General features: G+C 42.0%; 1 protein-coding gene across 1 annotated transcript in view; it reads right to left on the bottom strand.

Annotated features, from left to right (window-relative positions):
- Positions 1–23340, bottom strand: part of PRKDC (protein kinase, DNA-activated, catalytic subunit) — a 418309-nt gene that overhangs the window by 287012 nt on the left and 107957 nt on the right. Inside the window, exons 16-21 of the mRNA XM_088469547.1 lie at positions 22110–22256; positions 14749–14864; positions 11294–11453; positions 6730–6816; positions 5391–5510; positions 4420–4579 (exon numbers count right to left, since the gene is read on the bottom strand). Of these exons, the coding sequence (XP_088325673.1) occupies positions 4420–4579; positions 5391–5510; positions 6730–6816; positions 11294–11453; positions 14749–14864; positions 22110–22256 (790 nt within the window). The remainder of the gene's footprint in view (positions 1–4419; positions 4580–5390; positions 5511–6729; positions 6817–11293; positions 11454–14748; positions 14865–22109; positions 22257–23340) is intronic.

Below are 23340 nucleotides of genomic sequence, written 5' to 3'. Positions count from 1 at the left end.
TTGCTGGCAGAATATGACTTTTATGATGTCTGGCGCACCCTATTGCCGGACGAGAGAGACTATACCTTTTTTCCTCAGTCCACAATAGCTACTCTAGAATAGACCTTGTCCTTTTAGATAAGAGAATTCTCCAATCTACAAAAAGGTTAAAATTCTCCCGATCACTTGGTCAGATCACGCGCCGGTCCTATGGGTTTGGGATATAGGTTATCATCTGACTCCCAATCGTCCCTGGCGTCTTCCTGAGTATCAATTAAAAAACCCGGAGATTTTGAAGGCCCTTACCGACTCCCTTATGTTGTATACTCAGACTAATTCTCCCTCTGACACCTCTGTTTTCACACACAGGTGCGCCTTAAAAGCGGTCCTCCGTGGTACCTCTATCCAAAAGGGAGCTCAACTTAAGGCTCGCTCTCGCGAATTACAGACTGGCTTAGAATCTACTTTAAGGTCCCTGGAGTCCCAAAACCAGCTCCGCCCTACTAGAGTGCTACGCAAACAACTCCAAGAGGTTAGATCACAGCTCCAAAAACTTTTTTTGTCACGAGTGCAAGTGGCTTTTACCCGATTACACCATAAATTCTATACGGCAGGTAATAAAGCCTCTCGTCTTTTAGCATGCAAGCTTCGTGGGCACCAAGCTCGTAATAGAATCAAGTGTCTCTTAACCCCCTCTGGTTCAAAATGCCTTAACCCCCTTGATATCGCAAACTTATTTTCGGACTACTATGCAAAATTATATAATTTGTGTGATGATTCCTCAATTCCTCAGCCTTCGGGTAATGCTATCTCCTCCTTTCTGGACGACTTATCTTTCCCTACCTTAGATGCGGATGGCCTGGTGTCCCTGAATGCCCCCTGGTCTTTGAAGGAAATTCAGGAAGTAATTCAGAATTTACCCAAGGGCAAAGCCCCCGGTCCCGACGGTTTCTCCAATTCTTTCTATTCTGTATTCACTGAGACCTTGTCCCCGATTCTTTTAAATTTATTCACAGAAGCATCTGATAAAGGTTCTTTCCCATCTGAAATTGTAGAAGCACAAATTGTCACCATTCCGAAACCTGGTAAAGACCCCTCAGTGTATACAAACTATAGACCCATTGCGCTCCTTAACACGGACGTAAAAATTTTTGTTAAACTGATAGCCAATCGTCTGAATCCATTGCTCTCACAATTGATCCATCCTGACCAGGTGGGTTTTGTTCATGGGCGACAGGCTCCCGATAACACCCGCAGGGTTTTAGATTTGGTTGAATGGGTGACGTTTATCAAGCTACATCTCCTCCTCCTCTCTCTTGACGCTGAAAAAGCGTTTGACCGGCTGCATTGCGACTACATGCGCCAGGTGTTGTGTAGATATGGAATCCAGGGTGACATCCTTCGGTCTATTAATATCCTTTATTCTGGCCCCTCTGCCCGTGTTTTTAGTAACGGGTTTCTCTCCTTACCTTTCCCAATTTCTAACGGTACCAGACAGGGGTGTCCTCTCTCCCCACTGATATATGTGTTGGCCATCGAACCTCTTGCCCAAAAAATCCGCCAATCACCTGAGTTCCCAGGGCTCTCCATCCATAATATCTCCCACAAATTATGTCTGTTTGCAGATGATGTTTTGCTGTTTGTAACCGACCCGGAGATCTCGTTGCTCCCTCTTTACACTATTTTAGATAACTATAGTGCTGCTTCCTTCTACAAATTGAATGTTACGAAAACTGAAGCTTTACCTATTAATATTGCACCTTTATCTTTATGCTCTTTAAAGAGACGTTTTCCATTTGTTTAGAAAAATTCTTCTATACCCTATTTAGGAATCAACATACCATCCTCTATTAATGCCGTATTTAATGAAAATTATGTTCCCCTCCTGACCCAATTATCTTCCCTGGCCACTGCTTGGATGAGTCACGAGATCTCCTGGTTGGGTCGCATAGCGGCATTCAAAATGATGTTATTACCAAGATTGATGTATTTGTTCCGTGCCATTCCCTATGTTATTCCCCGCAAATTTTTGCAGCAGATGCGCCGCCTGATGATTTCTTATGTGTGGAGGGGTAAGCCCTCTAGAATGGCTTATAGCCGTATGGTTCGACCTAAATCCCAGGGTGGCCTTAACCTACCTGATCTGAATAGATACCATGAAGCGGCTCTATTATCCCAAATATGTGATTGGTTTCTCCCCCCTTATGTTAAAGTTTGGGTAGACTTAGAACATGCCCTTATCAGGCGATTCCCTCTCCCCGATCTTCTTTGGCTACCCCAACAGCATAGACCGAGATTCCCCTTGATATGTAAAACAATCCTAGATGCCTTAAAAGTTTGGGATCGTAATCTCTCAACCCATTTTGATTTTACCCTCCCTGTTAGGACTGTTACCCTTCAAGCATTAAATATAGTATTGCCCAATCTCCATATGTCTTACTGGATTAGTCTGGGTATGGAGTCTTTGGCAGACTTTTTCTCCCCATCCTCAATTTTAACATATATAGATCTCTGTGCTAAATACTCACTAGGACCTTCTGCATGGTTTTTTTACCAACAATTATTACATTGGTATACCAAGATGAATACAGGTTCCACGGTATTCCAAACACCGCCACACCAAATGCTGAGTAAATTCTCTAAACCCTCTTCTAGTGGAGCCATATCTTATTGGTATTCTTTACTATCTCCCATAGTTCTGCCAATTAATTCCCCTGCTCAACTCCACTGGGAATCTGATCTCCAGCGTACCTTCACCTTTCCACAATGGGAGAGTATATATCTTTCTTCTTTCTCTATATCTACATGCACCAACCATATTGAAATGTATGTAAAACTTTTAAATAGATTATATTTAACTCCCTCTAGGCTACATAGAATATGGCCCACTGTTTCAAAGTTTTGTTGGCACCTGTGTAACTCTGAAGGCTCTATTTTCCACGTTTTCTGGGATTGCCCCCTTATACACCCTTTTGGGAGGAAGTATTCAGTCTCATTAATGATGTACTCGGCCTCCAATTGACCCTAGACCCCTCCCTTGCTCTTCTCCATTGGTATCCAAATTCTATTCCTAAATCTGACCGGTATGTTCTTGGTCATATACTGATATCCGCTAAAGCCACTATAGCCCAGCACTGGAAATCCCCTTCTCCTCCTCCGTTTGCTAAGGTTATAACAAAAACACAATTCCATTTTGAGATGGAGACGAGAGAGGTCACTTATTCTTTGGCCGCTTCGTCTTCCACTATGAAGTGGAATCCCTGGTATTTGTATGTTACGAACGGAAGAGGTGCGGCTGTGTCCATATCGTCCCCAAACCCGCAGAGTCCTTCTCCCTTTGATCTTAATGAGCTTCCACAGTAGATAACAGCACCTAATATATTATGCACTTCTATATTTAGGATTGCTTTGTTTAATGTCTACGAATGTACTGTCAATCTCCCCCCCTTGTATTTTATTTTGTGTTTCCCCTTTTCTATATTCTGTACCCCTATAAATATTTTGCAAGATATTCAATAAAAATGTATTGATGGAAAAATAAAATAAAATGCATTAAAGTAAAATAGAGGAGTTCTGAAGAACCTTGGGAGGGGGGAAACAAAAGTTTTAGTTGTAGTTCTGCCCTCCACTGGTAACTGCTATTACCAGATATCTGCACTGATATGAGGATCAGAAGAAAAAGGCCCAAATGCTTTTTTTGGCATCAGGTCTACTGTACTTGCAAATGCTTCATTTTTACAGGAAAGAGCATGGATTGGGGCCAATAGGATGGCATCTGTTGGGGTGCAAACGTTTAGAACTTTTTATGGGTGGAGTTAGGCAGATCTGAGGCATTGCTTCACAGGTACAGTTAAGCTACATGAGAAAGTTTATTATTATACAGGCAAAAAAAAAAAAAAAGATTTCTGTAAATCAGTGGTTACCTACTTTGCAGGATTGTGCACAGCTTCTGCCAACACCTGTTAGGTGCCAGAGACACAATCTTTTTGGGACGTTTTATGGGAAATATTCGAAACCCTCCAGTTGCACTTTTGCGGAAAAGACCATTTCTACGTACACTTCAACAAATTATTTAAAAACATCCAAATACATTGCCTTGTGTAATAAAGGAAGCATTGTTATCCCCACATTCTTATGATTAATTTAAACCAAATGATGAAAACTCAAGCTGCATTTTTCAAGAAAAACTGAAAAAGAACAAATGGGGAGGCCCTTAAGAGTTATAAATTATACTCTGACATGATTCTCTGTTATTTCTACCATACACATTTTTAAAAGTATCTGCAATTCCAGGCGTTGTGAGATATTCTGATGCAGTGCCAGGAAGTGGGCATGTATCTCAAAATGCACTAGGCTTGCACATATAGAAAATAGATGCATGCCCACACATTTCTGCAAGACATAAATGGCTCTTAGAGTAGAATAAAACAGCAATATTACCTGCTGATGATGAATTTGTCAAGTAGTCATCTAGTGAAGGAAGGATATCTTTATAAAAAGGCTGGATAATATCTGGGGGAATTCGAGATGACCAGTCCTCAAGAGCATCAAGGCCAGTATCAGCAAGAGCTGGGCAGCTTAAGCCTAGCTTAAAGGCAGTCTACATTAAACAAAAAAAATACCTTCCTTAAAAATATAATTTTAACTATAAAATGATTTACAGGCAAAATTTTAAAAATTAAAAAAAAAAAAAAAACGTAAGAAATAATCCAACTCTACTGCTGGGTACACACTAGACTCGTGGTTTCCAAACTGTGCGCCGTGGCACCCTTGTGTGAATTGGAGCACTTGCAGCGGTGCCTCAGGTTGGTGGTCCAACACCAAATCAAATTATTTATGGTCAATGTAATGTAAATATGTGAACAAACAGAAGTTTAAACCAGTTCACCACCACATAACTGAACCTAAGAATGGGGTCAGCACAATGTACTTCACTTTATTTTTTTCTATATTTCTCAATAACAAACTGAAACTTAGGGTTGCCGTGAAAACAATGCTGTTACTCTGGGGCGCCGTGATTCACAATAGTTTGGGACCCACTGCACTAGAGAATATTTTAAACGATTTGGCCGATTCTGACGCATCGGAACGACAAATCATCCAGTGTGTACGAACTATGACGATACCGATGCACACTACCACGGGTCTTCCGTCACTTCCTCAGATCTTTTGTACATACAGAAAGATCTGAGGATGTTGCTAGCGATGCCATGCTTCCGATTGCAGAATAGCCCCCGCTACCCCCTCGCCATCGCTCCCGGCATCGACAAGTGTGTATGCACACTGTGATAAGGAGTGTATCTCAACCTCATATGGGAAGGAAGTAGTTGGATAGGAGTGGCATCTGACCTTGCTTTTACTTCTTTCTGATGTATGTCTGATAGACGGGTAATAACATTTTCTGGACTTACTTGTAATGCTGGGATGTATATTTTCATATCCAGCATAATGATATCATGAGGCAGACAAAGAATAAAAGTCAAGCAAGAGGCCAAAAGTTCATCCTTAAATTGCTTCATTTTGGCAGATACCTAAGAGTAACAGGCACATTTATTATCGTGCAATAAGACATTTAGCAAATAAGGATAAAGACAGCAGCAAACACATAGTAAAATACTGCAAGTTACAATGAAGTTATACAACTACTAAAAAGCACGACCATAACAATTAGAACCTCCCCTAAAGTTGGGAGTACATCCAGCAAGAATGTGACATTGTGAACCTTGGCAAAACACTAAACAATGTGTTATTAACATTTGTGTATTGACTATTTTAGCTGAGAGGAGCATCCAGCTCTACACTGGTTAGCTGCGAGCAGCCCCCGTAATAGAATCCAGCATCTTCATGGCATGTGTCTCTTTAGCTGATTTCACCTTACAGCTTATGGAGGTGCGAGCAGAAAACAGGCTACCATAACTATGCTCAGGTGCGTGGTGCAGCCTGTCATCAGCAGCTTGCCCCTAAGTATAAGTGTTCAACTAAAGCTGCCCAATGTGTGTGCGACATGAAAAAGCAGGCAATATGATTAGCGCATTCATACAAAAATCTGCATTACAACATGGTTGGTCTAGGTGCAAATTTGCTCCCTTTAGTTGCATATGCTCTTAAATCGAAATCAGACCCTTAAAAACTAAAATTAGAATAGTCATTAACCACGGAATGTAGTTAACTTATCTCAGCACGTGATGCCAGCAGTCGAAATCCAGCGCCGGAATCACGACCCGCAGCCAGAACACTGGCGCCGGAATCCCAACATCAGTTGAGATGCCGACACCGGAATCCCGACAGCCGGCATCCCGAACGTAAGTATAGCGGACCAGGTCAGCTATTAGCCGCAGGGAGGAGGGAGGGTTAGGCTTAAGCACCACTGGGGGGGAAGGGGGTTAGGGTTAGGCACTAAGGGGGAAGGGTTAGGTTTAGGCAATAAAGGGGGAGGGTTAGGTTAACGCACTACCCGGGAGGGTTAGGGTGCAGGTAGGGAAGGTTAGGATGCAGCAAGGGAGGGTTAGGGGGTGAAGGGGGGGGGTTAGGATACTCACCCAGCCCGTAGGGAAACTGAGCATGTCAGTGTTTTGATGGCCAGCATCCCGACTGCCAGTCTCCCATACCCAACCCTTTATTCACAACTATTCTAGGGCACAAGTTAAAAAAAAAAAAAAAAAGTCTTCAAAAAGGTGTAAAACACACATATGAAGCAAATATATCAGAAAAAAATTAGAAAAACCAAATTTGGAGTTGTTAACAGGTTACCTCTTTTCCAAATTTCACAAACAGGTCAAAGCAAGAATTTTTTTCTGGATCCTGTAGACATTTTTTGGAACTTTTTGGACGCACACCCTGCATGAAAACAAACATTGCAGATGGATGATAGCAGAGCACTAAATACTTGCTAGAAACTGACTGTACAATTATTTGCTATGAATTAACCTATATATTTTATATATGAGAACATTCAAAGACTTACCATAGGTATCAGTAAAAGTCAAACAAAAAAAGAAAAAGTATTCCTATGTTGGGGCACTCACGGACTTAAGGAGATGGTTCACTATATATCAAAAAAAACTTCTAACAAATGATTAATCAATGTTCCATTATTCACAAAAAATTTAATTAAAATACAACTTATTATCTCCTATCAGTAAAATAGAATTATTTAGTACAGCAAAATATTATTTATTTATTTTTATTTTATGTTTAATTATTTAATAAAATCATTGCTTATGTTACTGTCAATGTAATGTCCGGTTATATCAGTACACTACTAGTCTCAAAACATTATGTGATTAGTCGATTGTTATTAGGGCTTCACAACCAATCCCCTGTATAATGTGTTTTATTTAGCTATTTATAGGACTTATAATCCTTTATTAGGAGTCACTACACATCTCATATGTGTTATAGATCTTCCTAGATATAAATGAAAATTGATCGATTGTTAGTAAATAAATCGATCGATCGAAATAATATGCGCACTTATCATCAGTAACTCCTACGTTCAACAAGATTAGATATATTGTAATTAATACTTATTGATGATATAAGGCACAAAATTAGGGCAGTGACCTATCTAGCAGGCACAGTCTGGTGAGCCAGTGATATATGATTACAATGTTGCTATTTAAACTGACATATAGATGCCACTATGTAGCGGCAGTCCACGATCCACATTAGAGTCACTGAAGCACTCGTGCCTGTTCATATAGTCCCCATGTCTGACAGACACCTCTCACATTAACATTGTCATATTAAACATAAAACATTAAACACAGAGCACGCCACACAGCGTGCACCGCGTGTCTCCTGACGCGCATTTCGCTAGTGTGCTTAATCATAGGAGCCTGTGTGATCATAGGAGCCTATGATTAAGCACACTAGCGAAACGCGCGTCAGGAGACACGCGGTGCACGCTGTGTGGCGTGCTATGAATGGGCACGAGTGCTTCAGTGAATCTAATGTGGATCGTGGACTGCCGCTACATAGTGGCATCTACATGTCAGTTTAAATAGCAACATTGTAATCATACATCACTGGCTCACCAGACTGTGCCTGCTAGATAGGTCACTGCCCTAATTTTGTGCCTTATATCATCAATAAGTATTAATTACAATATATCTAATCTTGTTGAACGTAGGAGTTAATGATGATAAGTGCGCATATTAATTTGCAAGTTAAGAGCGCTTTGTTAATTAATGACCGATTTATTTACTAACAATCGATCAATTTTCATTTACATCTAGAAAGATCTATAAACACATATGAGATGTGTAGTGACTCCTAATAAAGGATTATAAATCCTATAAATGGCTAAATAAAACACATTATTCAGGGGATTGGTTGTGAAGCCCTAATAACAATCGACTAATCAGACAATGGGTATTTAGATTTCATTTTATATGCCATGTGAGTAAATCCTTGAAGGGATGATATGTGATTAAACCAACCTGATTGTCCATTTGTTAATAACAACATGTATATGGGGCCCTAACGTATAATTATTTGAGTCCTAATATTAATTAGGGGATCGTTTCTGTTAATCCCTAAAGTGCTCTTGATGTACTTACATATAGGCAGTGACCTATTAGAACCTACGATATAGGGTGTATACTTACCTTTATTTGATACATACCATTTGTCCTTGTTTGGCAGACACCTACCGGTTTCAAATATACAGGAAACTCAGATGTTATGAGATAACTATTATTTTGATATAACCGGTCCCGGTTTCCAGGTATATGAAACACATAATGTTTTGAGACTGGTAGTGTATCGATATAACCGGAAATTACATTGGCAGTAACATAAGCAATGATTTTATTAAATAATTAAACATAAAATAAAAATAAATAAATAATATTTCGCTGTACTAAATAATTCTATTTTACTGATAGGAGATAATAAAAGTTATATTTAATGACATTTTTTGTGAATAATGGAACATTGATTAATCATTTGTTGGAAGTTTTTTTGATATTTAGTGAACCATCTACTTAAGTCCGTGAGTGCCCCAACATAGAAATACTTTTTCTTTTTTTGTTTGATATGTAATAATATATTCCTGGGTGCACTTCCCTATAGATATTGGAGTAGTCCTTACAGAAATTATTAGGGAAGTGACTATTGATGAATTACTAACTTCGATCTGTGCGGATTAATTCCTTTTTTTTGTGGTATCAGTAAAAGCCCAGGTAAATTTTCAATTTAGCATCAATAATTATTGGAGAGAATCATCATACTGTCACAGCATGTACAGTATGGATATTCTCTGCATGGATTTTGTTTACAGTAAAAAGAAATGTACTGTGGGAATGTCATTAAATACAATACACAGGCCACAACACATTATGCAGATAGACTGTTCAAATAAGTTTGCTTAATGTGCATGGTAAACTTCTAGAAAATACAACAAAAGGATTGTACTGGGAAACTTACACTTGTATAACAAAGTCTTTATATATAATCAATACGCAGTCATATAGGTATCACATATTACAAAAGTAGACAATTCAGCAAGAGTGAACGATAATACATTTTAAAAAATGCACTCAAATTTAAATTAAATAAAACATGTAAAATATTGATAGTGATCGAACATATGTTCTCTCTATTAAACTTAATAATTTTAGGTCCTGCAGATTTTATGTTGAAATGATGGAGGGAAAAATGCCAGCAGGTGTTACCATATGGATAATAGCATGGTGTTAGGAAGCATAGAACTCAGATATTCATGTGATCAAAGTCTCCAGGGATAAATAGAGGGAAACTGGGACTTTGGGGTATATTTAGTAAAGGTCGATTTTGATCGATTTAAAAATCAATATCGATGCTGTGTATCTGGGGCTAAATCACACATTTACAGATACTTTAAAAAAAAAAAAAATCATCTGTTAGTAAATGTGGGATTTAGCCCCAGAAGCACACCATCGATGTTTTCGAATTTAAATCAATCATAATTAATTAAAATCGACATTTACTAAATATACCCCTTTGTGTTTACAGTAGTGGTGCGGGTTCTCCTCCCGAGCAAAGCATAGCGTATGATTGTAAAGTTAAATTAGCAGTTTAGACATGAGAAGGATCGTTTACTTAGGCTTTGACTGAATGAGCATGCCCCATGACCAACAATGTAAAAAAACGAAAATAAGACTTTTTTTTTAAACTCAGGTTGTGAGCTTTCAGAACACTTGAAGATGGGTGATGTGAGGGTATGCTTAAAGGATAATGAGAGGGAAGGTTGTAGGGGTGGGAACAGACATCAAGAGGTAAGTTCCAAGAGTGGGAAGAAGAGGATGAGCCTAGAATGCAGACTTCAACAACAGTGGCAGTGAGAAGAAGGACAGGCAGCTGGAGAGAGGAAGGGGTGAAGCAAGCCAAATCGGAATGGAGACGTCCTTGTGAATATTATCAAATTTTGGATGCGAGAAGAATGGCAAAGTCAAAGCAAGGGTGGGGGGAAAGAAAGAGGTGTTGAAGGTAGTGAAGAGGCAACAGGAATTGGAAAACTAGTTTGTTCTATGGGCCGACAGAGGCTAAGTACTTTTGTGCAAGCAAAGTCCAGAGCAGAGGTAAGGGTTGGATTGTGAAGAGGGAGTTTGGTCAGGGCAGGAAAGTGTAAAGGTGGATAAGAGAAATCCAGTGTGGAGGAGAATAGAACTTGATCTAGGGTGTGTTCGGTGAGAGTAGTCTTGGGAAGAGGAGAAGATGATGGGGGAAGGGAAAGGGAAAGAGAGATGATGTTAATCCAGAGAAAGGATGTCACAACAGTAATAAGAAAGAATGACCGTTGGAGTGAGGTGGTGAGGCCAAACAAGGAAGTGAGGAGAGAAGTTGGAGGCTGCAGCATCAGTGGAAAAGTCTATAAGTATGTTGAAGTCTCACAGGAAGAGAAAAGGGAGGTCAGAGAAGAGAAAATGAGGCGGCAACGTGGGAATTAGGGCCACTGAGGTGAGCAAGGTCAAAGAAATGGATAGAGCGTACCTCGAAGGAAGAGAAGGAAAGAGTTTAAGAAAAAAGAACCGGATGGTGCATCAGGAGAGAAACTCCTGAAATATGATAGCCAGAGAAGTGGTGTCAAGACAGGGAGAGGCAGTTCTTGATGAATACAACTCTGAAATGCCTGTAGATTTTCATAGCTACATACGCTTGGCTACAGAGCATGCACACGGCTAAAAATCACATGATCCGTCCACAAAATTAACTTGCATGTAACTCTGCAGTAACCCCACTGTATTCACAATATGAATAAAAAAAAAAACTGTGCTCCACTGTTTCCATATGACTATTCTATTTTATGCAAACATTAACAAATAATGCTTACCTCAAAATACTTTAACTTCTTTGCATTTTTCATTGTAATAGACAAAAGTCTGTAAAAACCACTGATCAGAGGTAGACGTGTAGATTGCAGTACCAGCTCATAGCCAAACACATAAACCCAAGACTCAAAGAATTCCACATGCTTGTTTGGTATTATTTCGCTTAAAAGGAAAATAAGACAATGTTTTTGATTTTTTATGTTTCATTCACATTAATAAACAAAAATTAATGGGAGGGTTGGTAAATGCGATTTTCAGCTAAAAGTCTGAAATTACTAGTGTATATGAACCGCCCATAAAATAGGATTTTGGTACTTACCAGTAAAATCCCTTTCTCCAATTCCACAGGGGACACTGGAGATCAAGACACTGGGGTATAGGACGAGTGGAGCTGGCACTTTAAATTTATAAGTGTGAGTGAATCCTCCCCCTCTATTCCCCAGAAGCCCCAGTTAAAGAATTGGAGCCCAAGGAGATGGAAACAGAATCAGAAGACATAACTGAGGATAAGGAATCAAACAACAAGGACAGCAAAAGCCGACAAGAACATACATAACAACAGAACGTATCCAACATGTGTAAAACACAGAACATAAAGGCAGGTAAAGCATTGCTGGGAGGGCATACAGTGTACCCTATGGAATCGGAGAAAGGGATTTTACTGGTAAGTACCAAAATCCTATGTTCTCCTTCATCCACTAGGGGACACTGGAGATCAAGACACTGGGGACGCCCCAAAATATCCTCCCCCGGGTGGGAGAGCCCTGTGTAATCTGCAAAAATCTTGCAACCAAAAGTAGATTCTGAGGCCGCAAAAGGTAGCAAAACGATAGAAACAAACGAAGATGAAGAACAAAGTTGCTGAGGCACTAAGACGGCAGCCCGAGAAGAACCCACCACACGAGTGGAATGCACAGAAAAGAAAAGAAAAAAAACGGTGAAGACCGGGCGCCTATCCACAGACTTCTGTCGGATGGCAAAATGGATCCATGCGGCTGTCTGCATAGTAGCAAACCAAGCACAATAAGCAGCACATAAAGGACAAACAAGGAAACTGACTTCGCAATGCTGCAATACGGGCCACATAAAACCGAAGAGCCCGCACAAATCCACGTTGAGGGAAGACTGAGAGCCATCAGACAGCAGAACCATAATTGGCTGGTTGAAGTGGAAGGCCGAAACCACCTTAAGTAGGAAGACGGTTTGGAGAGAGTACCGCACGGTCAGCATGAAAAATTACATAAGGAGTTCCATTTTCACGTCCTCCAAGGATCGATCAGAGAAGACTGGAGGAACAGCAGTACTAGAGAAGAGGTCCAACGGAATGTAGGTGGGACAGCGGAGGCTGTCCTAGGAGAACTCCCTTAAGAAAAGAAGAATCTGGCCAGGCGGTGCTGAAAATATAGACAATGCCGAGACCTAAACCCCTGAGAGAACCGAGGGGTAACCATATGTCCCAGTCCCGAGAAAGAAGGGAAGACCGGAAACAGTGAAGGGAAAACCCCTGCCCTTCATGTCCAGTCACATTAGAATGAGCTGACAAAACCAGCCTGCGAACCCTAAACACGGCGAAAACCACAGAGTCTGTAATCCTGCTACATCTAAGATAGAGGCCAAAACAACACGCCAATAAATGCAGTAGCTGTAAGTCAGCATATACGAACTGTCATAGGAGCAAGAGGTCCGGGCGAAAAGGTAGTAGCCCGGAATCCTAGACGAGGAACTGTAGGAGATGAGAGAACTAGGCCCAACGGGCCAGTTTGGAACCACAAGGAAATAACCCTGTGTCCACTTCGTGCTAATCACTTTTGAGGACTAGCGGAAAAGGGAAGAAAGAGGGAAGAGGTTTACTAGAACATACCCCCAACAGTCCCAGTCTGCCTACCACTTCTGCATTGGAGAGTCCTGGAGCAGAACCGAGGCTCCAGATGACTGTGCCCGGAGGCCACGAAATGTACTGTATGTGTGTGGCCTGCCCCACCTACGGACTAGCGGTTGGGAAAAAAACGCCAGTTGAAAGTTCCATTCACCAGGATGAAGGTCCTGATGACTAACAAAGTCGGCCTTTCAGTTTTCCAATCCTGGAAGAACACCCATGAGAACGCCAAATTATGGGTCTCTGTCCACTGTAGAAAGCGACTCGCCTCGCGCAAGGCCATGCGGCTGCGTATCCCGCCTTGAAGGATGATGTACTTGACAGCAGTGGCGTAGTCTGACAGGATCTACCAGCGCATTGATGAGTATCGTAGACTCCTGTTGCGACCCTCGACCATGGAAGAGATTGACCCAAACAACCATAAAACGTCAACAGTATATTAGGCAAGGCGTAGCTCTCTAGCCAGGAAGAAAAACGGGTAAGTTAAAACTATGGACACCTATGTACCTCAGAAGGCAATGTGGATATAATCCCCAAAGGAGAAATAAGCACAATAAAGGATTGATAGACCAGGTCTATCCGACATAGAAGGATAGAGAACCAGCAGGAGACAAAAAACAAAACTAACACAAAATAACTAATGTAGTAGTTTACTCTTAACTATCAGCAGCGGGTACCCCTGATGCCTCCATGTAGCGACTGACAGTGCAGCTCTTTGTCAGTCTGTCCTCAATGCTTGTGAGAAGCTATAAAATAAAGAAAATAGCAAAATAAAATATATTAAATCTGGGCTGAGCTGAGCCCCAAGTGACCGGCTCTCTCGAGCACAATTCTAACACTGGGGCTTCTGGGGGATAGAGGGGGAGGAGTCACTCACACTTATAAATTTAGAGCGCCACCTCCTCCCATCCACCAGTCTATAGCCCAGTGTCTTGATCCCCAGTGTCCCCTAGTGGATGAAGGAGAAAAACTGTAAACCTGAAAGAGTAGCACCCTGAAAAGCCATGATTTCACAATACTTTGTTCAGCCTGAGTCCTCTTTTTTCAGTCATTAAGAAGTGCAGAAAGGTAGTCAATGTGACTACGAATGTAGCCCAGTCATTGCGGAGAACAATGATTTTTTCCCAAGGCTCTACCACCTCCCAGTCTTGAAATATTTGCTTTTGTGTAAAACACCTACAAAACATGAAAATTACTCTCCACCATGATTAAAAGATGGCTGCAAATCCTAAAAAGTAGCCAGTAAAAAAAAAAATCTTTGTAGGTATGAAAAATTAGCATATAGGAGGTGAATAATTTTTTTTTAAATGGTCTAGCAATCAGTAAATTCAAAACTGGACCATTTGGGACATATTTACTCATGAATACATAAATGCTCAATCAATTTATAAGGAGTTGCAGGTGCTAGACCTAAATGGTTTTCTAGAAAAAAAGTCAACTTTATTTTTACTGGTTGACAGAAGTTTACTGGAGGATTTCTCGATGTGTTCTTAAAGTCATTTAGTCCAACTTGCTGCTGCATTTTATCAGTATCGGGAAAGCATCTATGAGGTGTAGTGCTGGGTTATCAAGAGGTCTTACCTGCAGAAATCTACCAAATTAACGAATGCTGTAAGGTCCTTTGGCTTCGTAGGATAAAGGTTGGCTGCTGGGTCAGAGGTTGCAATAACTAAAGAGCTGCTTTGATTGTCATCAATCTAAAATTTGCATAAGAAAAAAGACAATTATTACATCTACAAAAATATAGAATTATGGTATAATATACCTTTTGATAATTATTTTTCTTCAAGGTCCATAGGGTCCACAGGAATTACCTTGGGATATATAGTTCGATAGCATCCAATGCACCAAACAGCAAAGCTTTGGAGTTCCCAGGATGCACTGGTCCCCCTCCCTACATACCCCACCCCCAGCCACAGGCATTCATTTAGTGACCAAGCCTTGCGGAAAGAGACGGAGAGGGGAGAAGGAAGAAAAAAATCTAACAAGAAAACACTCAACAAGTGAAGAGGGAATCTGTCATATAAACTTTAAGAACAAGTCCATCTGAGGCCAGGTTCGTCAGGGTGGGTGCCCTGTGGACCTAGAAGAAAAAGAATTATCAAAAGGTAGGCTATACCATAATTCTATATTTCTTCTTCGGGTTCCATAGGGCCCACAAGAATTACCTTGGGACGTCCTAAAGCAGTTCCCTTAAGGGTGGGGACGCTCATGAGCAGATAGGAGAATCCGCCGCCCAAAGGAAAAAAAAATATAGAACTTGATAAACGTACTCATGGAAGACCAAGTGGCTGCCTTGCAGAGTTGTTCAGCAGAGGTGCCCTGTCTTAACGCCCACGATGGTCCGACAGACCGGGTGGAATGTGCTGTCACCTTGTTAGAAACAGGGACATCAGCCTGTGTATAAACCTGAGAAATGGTCATACAAAGCCAGGAAGACAAGCTTGTTTGTGTGCTGGCAACCTCTTTTGTGAAAACCATATAACACAAAGAGTGAATCCGATTTCCTGATGGACTTGGTCCGATCCACGTAGATACAAAGGGCTCAAACCACATCCAAGGAAGTTTCACCTGAAGACAGGTTTGAAGGCTTAAAGGCCGGGACTACAATTTCCTCATTTATGTGAAACTGGGACACAACCTTCGGAAGGTAGCCCGCCTTGGTACGGAGGACAGCTCTATTTTGATGAACCACCAAATATGGAGTACGACATGAAAATGCTGCCAGGTCCGAAACTCTGCGAGCTGAAAAGATGGCGAGAAGAAACAAAGTCTTGGCCGACAGACATTTCAAGTCCACCTTATCCAAGTGTTCAAAGGGATGCCTCTGCAGTGCCCTGGGAACCAAAGACAAATCCCATGGTGCCACCGGTGGGAGAAATGGAGGTTGCAGTCTAAGAAAACCCTGATGGAATTTTCTAACATCTGGCAGAAGGGCAATATTACACTGGAACCAAACTGTCAAAGCTGAAACTTGGACTCTCAAGGTAGCCAGGCGCAGACCTAAGTTTAGTCCAGCCTGGAGAAAACAAAGTACTCTTGATACCTTGAATATCTTAGGGTCATACTGTATCTCCTGTTGGAACACCACAGAAAGAATGACCGCCAAATCCTGTGATAGATGCGAACAGAAGCAGGCTTCCTTGCTCTCAGCATCGTCTGTATCACTGAAAGAGAAAACCCCTTGGCCTTTAAGATGAAAGACTGAAGAGCCAAGTCGTCAAAGCCAGCAGAGGTAAATCCTGGTATAGACAAGGACCCTGCATTAACAGGTCCTGCCGCAGAGGCAGTGGAAACGGACTGTCTATGGATAGACGTGTCAGATCCGAAAGAAAAAGCCTTCTGGGCCAGGCAGGAGCTATTAGTATGATCCTGTCGCCTTCCTGTTTGAATTTTCTGACGACCCTTGAGAGGAGGGAGATTGGAGGAAACAGGTATGCCAACCTCAAGTTCCATCTCACCGCCAGAGTTTCCACGAATGCGGCTGAGGGGTCCCTTGTTCTGGACCCGTACCTGGGGACTTTGTGGTTGTGACGTGATGCCATGAGGTCTACATCTGGTATCCCCCACCTGTTCACCAGGATTTGAATTAACTCCGGATTAAGAGCCCATTCTCCGGCGTGTATCTCCTGGCGACTTAGGAAGTCCGCTTCCCAGTTGAGAACCCGTGGGATGAACAATGTCGATATTGCTGGAAGATGGCATTCCGCCCATAGCAGAATCCTTGCCACTTCTTCCATGGCTTCTGGACTTCGTGTGCCTACCTAATGGTTTTCGTAGGTCACTGCTGTCACATTGTTGGACTGAGGACAGGCCTGCCTTGTAGAAAGTCCTGTGCCAATATGAGTGCTTTGTACACGGCCCAAAGCTCCAATATATTTATTGGCAGGTGACTTTCTTGGTCTGTCCACTTTCCCTGAAAAGTGTGACGACCCGTCACTGCTCCCCATCCTCGCAGACTTGCGTCCGTAGTGAGAAGTACCCATTCCGTGATCCATAAAGGACGACCATTGTTTAAATGAGTCGTCTCCAGCCACCAGGATAGGGAGAGGTGAACCTCCATCAAGATGTGTACCATCTGGGTTTTTTCCGATGATATGGACCATCCCACTGGGCCAGGATCAAACGCTGCAGGGACCTGGAGTGGAACTGGGCATAAGCCACCATGTCGAATGTGGCTACCATGGAGCCCAGAACCTGCATCGCCAAGTGCACTGACACTGTTTGTTTGCAAAGCAGTTTGTGCACAGGAGTCTGTAGTGTTACAATCTTGTCCTCTGGAAGAATTCTCTGTCCCAGAGAGTCCAGCCATGTCCCTAAGTGCACCATCTACTGAGTTGAAGAGAGTGCCAACTTCTTCCATTCTTGATTACCCAGCCGTGCTCTTGTAAACAGACATTGGTTATCTGTAGATGGCATTGTAACCTCTCCTGAGAGTGCGCCAATATAAGGAGGCCATCTAGATATGGCAGTATTCGTACTCCTTGTCGTCTGAGATGAACCGTCATGACCGCCATTATCTTGGCGACTACCCGAGGGGCTGTGGCAAGCCCGAAGGGTAGAGCCTGAAACTGATAGTATTGCCGATCTACTGCCAACCTGAGAAAGGCTTGGTGAGATCTTGTAATCGGGACATGCAGATATGCATCTTGTATGTCCAGGGAGACCTTGAAGTCCCCAGGCTCCATTGCCAACACAATTGATCATAGGGTTTCCATACGGAATTTGGGTACTTTGATAAATCTGATTCCAGGAGGTCCCCAATAAACTCCCGGTAGGCCGCGGCTCTGACCGGGTCTGTAGGAAGGGTTGTGCCCACCAATCTTTGAGGGGGATGCCTGATAAATGTGATGGCATAACCCTGAGAGACTAGCTCTCATACCCAGGCACCTGTAGTGGTCTGATGCCAAGCCTGAGTAAACTGCAAGAGTCGGCCCCCAATCCTGACATCCTCCAGGGGGAGGTCAACCCATCAGATAGTGTACTTACCATCTGGCTTGGCAGGGTGGCATTTGGCTGATCAAGTCCCTTTGGGCTGTGTTCTCTTGCCAATTTGCTTGGCCGAGAACTGCTTCTTTGTCCTACCTTGTGGACAAAAGGACCGATATGGCCGCCTCTTAGAGATAGATGTGGATAGCAATTCCACTGACTTTTGCGTTGCCAAGGAAGTCATTATGTCATCCAAACCTGGACCAAACAGTACCTTCCCTGTGAAGGGCAATTATTCTAGAGCCTTCTTGGACGCTGCATCCACCTTCCAGGTTTTAAGCCAGAGGGACCTACAAGCTGCCACAGAGTTGGCCGAGATCCTAGATGCTAGGACACATTCGTCAATCCCTGCCTCCACCATATACATAGCTGCTTCTTGCAATTGACAAAGAAGAAACCGCTGCTCTCTAGACAGGTCAACCATAGACGCCGCTAGCGCCTTAATCCACTCCTCCATAACCTTAGCTACCCAGGCTATAGCCGTAGCTGGCCTTGTAATAGCTCCCGATAATGAAAACATTGATTTTAAGTTGTTATCAATCTTTCTATCGGTAACCTCTGTTAACGAGGATGCTGCCGGGATGGACAATGTAGCGCTTTTGATCAGCCTTGTCACGTGAGCATCTATTGTTGGTGGAATCTCCCATTTATTACATGCCCCTGGTTCAAATGGATATCGAGAGGTAAAATTCTTAGTGGCCTGAAGATGCTTAACAGGAGTCTCCCAAGCTTCAGCCATAAGATTCGTCAGTTGCCCAGCCCGAGGAAAATAATCTTTAGACACAGACTGACGCCTAAAGACTGGCTCATCATCCGTCAGAGCAACTTCCTCTACCTCCTTTATGTTGAGACCAGTTCTAACCCCTCTAACCAGAGAGGGAACATCCAGAACTTGATAATCCTCTATTTCATAGACCGATTCAGTGCTGAGTCTCACAGTCTGATGCATATCTGCATGTCCCAATAGAGCCACAAATGATGGCTATCACACCTCAAATTTTGTCCTATTTGATAGGCAAAGCTACTGGGGTGCGAGCTCCGGCCATGGTACCACAGGCAGTACCCAAGGCTGTAGGGTACCCACAGGCTATGCACCATCCTGTATATATGCCTCCTATGAATCCCTGACACCTGACGAGACCTTTTCTTTGCTTCTTTATCCCCATTAGCTTCTCCACCTGCAGAGAGACTGAGGGTGGCAATGCACTCTGACTAGAGTGAGATGCAGAATAATCCCAACAGGGATTCATAGGAGGCATATATACAGGATGGTGCATAGCCTGTGGGTACCCTACAGCCTTGGGTACTGCCTGTGGTACCATGGCCGGAGCTCGCACCTCAGTAGCTTTGCCTATAAAATAGGACAAAATTTGAGGTGTGATAGCCATCATTTGTGGCTCTATTGTTGGTACAGATGTATTAGATATATCCTGTAATAATCTACATTTGCTACATATTCCATCAGCATCCTGATTATACAGGTTTGTAGAATAGAATTTACAAGATAAACCAACTGATAAGCTCACCTCCTGCTCATTACCTTCAGCCATGATATTATATCAATTGTATAAGGTACACAGTATACATGAAAAAAATGGCTTTGTATCAATGACCCCCCCCCCCCCCCCCCACAAACATGGATGAGGAGAAACACAGTGATAGCTTGAAAATGACAGGTTGTGTACAAGCAGCAGCAACTAGCGTACAGTCACATACAAGGCATGAATACGCATGATTACAACAGCAATCTGAACTCTGATCAACTAGCCAGCCCCAGGTGATGGTAGGATATAGAGCACACTATATGCCAAACCTGACGGAGAGGGATATAGGAGACAGACCAGCCTCTGAGAACACCGCCGCAGCGCTGCCAAACAATCAACTGCACGTGTCTCACCCTGAGGCGGTCACTTTATACCAGACACCGGAGTTTCAAATCGGAAGTCTGCTGGGATGAGTCTGGGAGGAGGAGCAGCCGGGGGAGCGCCAATCTCCCCTAGGCTGTGATTATTAACGTCCGGGTACGCTGCACTACAGAGTAGCAGAACGCAACCTAGTGCACTGTAGTGCGTCTTACCACTGGTCCCCGGCAACAGACAATATGGTCCCGGTCTCTTAGTGAGGATCGTCCTGCACACACAGCCCCCCTGATGCGTCTCAACACCAGAGGTAAGGGACCGCTTAGCGCACTTACCTGCATCTCCATTCCCCGACTGCAGTCCCAGGCCTCAGCCGCAGGCCACTACCCAGCCCTGCTGAGGCGGATGCTGGTGTTGCCAGTGTCGGCTGAGGTAGTAGGAGCCGCAGTGCAGGCGTCTTTTACGGCGCCTAGCACCGCTAAACCCTGTAAATAAAATAAAAAAGCTAGAGACTGCCTGAGCAGTCCCACTGTTAAAACAGGTGCACTTGCCACGCATAAATGAAACAATTGAATGTCTGTGGCTGGGGGCGGGGTATATAGGGAGGGGGACCAGTGCATGCTGCGAGCTCCCAAGCTTTGCTGTTTGGTGCACTGGATGCTAGCCAACTATATATCCCAAGGTAATTCCTGTGGGCCATGTGGACCCCGAAGAAAAAAAAAAAAAGTATTCAAGAGAGAATATCGTCTACTGCAACAATGTAATTTCTGATCAGTATCTGTATGTTACTTCTGTAATACATTAGTACACATTAGAAAATATGCATGTAGACTTTCATGTCTCAAATAAAAGGTTTCCGTTTATAAAGTGCAGCTTAGGTGTGCATACTATAAAAGAAAAAAAAACAATACTTTAATAGTAATACGAACATTTAAATAGTAGAGCTACAATCTAACTATATTACCAAGTAATTTTCAAATCCTGCTTACATTAGTCAATACCAGAAGAATGGGGAGGAAGTTGTTGACCTTGTGAAAGTTACTCAAATAATCACTTTGTACAGATGTGTCCACATACATCTATCCTCCATGTGCTACAAGTCGCGCTACACATAAGGCATGAGCTCCGTGTGACTAGATAGCACAGAGCGTCTTTTCGTGTGACTTTTTACCTTCAAATGTGTCTTATTGACACAACAATGCAAATTGGACACACAAGCAGCTTCTGCTGATTAAAATGATATGTGGCATGTCTATGTTCTATGTGCGTCTGCGGGTGTATCTGCATGCGAAATGCTACGTGTTACAGCCGCTGACAATGTAAGGTAGCATTTTGCATGCAGATACAATCAAAGAACATAGGCATACCACGTATCATTTTAATCAGCAGAAGCTGTTTGTGCATCCAATTCCCATCGCTGTGCGAATAAAACACATTTGAAGGTAAAAAGTCACACAAAAATACGCTTGGCGCTACCGAGTCACTCCACGGAATGGCGCGACTAGAAGGGCTGTTTAACAAGCAAGAAGGCTAGATGTATGAGGACACATTTGTATACATTGTAATGTCGACAACAGTTTGACAAAAACAGTACTAATGTTACTTACAGCACTGTAACGGTGTCGGCAGCATAAGTTTAAATATGATGACATACGATCATATTTCAACTTATACTGTTGACACGGTTACAGTGCTTTAAATAGCATTAATAGTGTGTCGGCATACTGTGCTCGACATTACACCACCGACTATATGATTGCCGACATTGTGAATATCGGCACATCATACCGAACCCGAAGAATGGCTGTTGACAAAGTGCAACAACCAAAGTGTTAACACTTATATTGTAATCGAATGTGTGAGGCCCTCTCTGTAAATGGAACGTTATTATGCGTATGACACAGACTATAATCCGCTATTTGTATAGAGCTATGGAATATATTGCTGTATTATAAATGCAATAAAATTATAGCAACCGACAGACACTTGCTTTCAATAATTTGACTTTTAATGGCCTAATCATATAATTATAAGCATTACCAAGCAGGGAGAACTATGTGAATGAATAACGAATGTCTGCAAAGGAATTCTCACCTCTTCCCCCGGCACTTGTTTTTGTAGTGAAAGGTCTAATTTCTCAATGATTTTGAGGACAGATTTTAAAAGTTCATCATACAATAATCTATTCATTGACTTGAGCGGTGAATTTATATTTTGAAATGTTTCAGAGGATATTGATTCCTAGAAGGAAAAAAAAATATATTGTTCATAGACAAAACTCCTATGATAAGAAAAAGAAAGGGAAAGATAATCTCTTTTTGTGGGGCACTCAAACTACTATAATATATAAAAACTTAGCTTTTAATATGTATGCTATTAAAATAATGAAATAATGTGACAAACATCTAGACGTGAACACTGAAAAAACAAAACAAACACAACATGTAATCTGGGCCACAGTAGGTCCAGTTATGAGTGACTGATAAGAGATAGGGAAAAAAGTTTTATATATATCCGATCTCTAAATCCCAATATGGGTCAGACACAAAAATTATGACACTGTGGTCAAAAAGGCGAAAATATGTATATATTGAAGGGGATTTATATAAGGAAATATAAAGGATATCTGCCCTTCAATGTAATAGTCGGTGACTACCTAGCTAACTCCCTGTAAATAGGGGTAGTTCCAAAATTGCTGCCTATACTGATAAATTTCATACATGAAAGCATCATCATATGGGAACAAATGTATAATACCACAATAAATGATTTATCAAAATAACATGCGAGCAGAAAAATATATAGACCACATAAATTACAGTTGTTCTCCAAATTGCTATCTAAATTGATAAATTTCACACATGGAGCATCATCATATGGGAACAAGTGTATAATGCCACAATAATTGAAATATAATGTGCGAGCAGAAAAATAAAAAATAAAATAATTGACCACATGAATTGTAGTTATTCTCCTGGGTACAGTGTATGTATATACATATAAAAAACTACACACACATATATACACATGTGTATATAGATAGTACTTTCTGATATATAATATCCGTGATCTTAAGACAATTTAATTCCAAGTGTGATAGAAAGCAGGATAGTTTAAAGGAGGAAAGGCTCTTCACTGTTCCCATATGATGATGCTCCACAGAGAAGGAAACAAGTGACCAAGAGAAGAAACCCCTAGAAGCCAGGTGCATCAGCACGGGGGCCTTGTGGACCCTATGGACTTTGAACAAAGAGTTAACAAGGGTAATTTTTACCATAACTCTCCTTTTTTTCTTCAGGGTCCATAGGGCTCCACAGGGAGACAA

The sequence above is a fragment of the Taudactylus pleione genome, unplaced genomic scaffold (assembly GCF_031769625.1).
Source record: "Taudactylus pleione unplaced genomic scaffold, aTauple2 ptg000093l, whole genome shotgun sequence".
NCBI lineage: Eukaryota > Metazoa > Chordata > Amphibia > Anura > Myobatrachidae > Taudactylus > Taudactylus pleione.
Note: the sequence above shows the minus strand (reverse complement) of the source record. Positions and strands in the feature narration are given on the sequence as shown.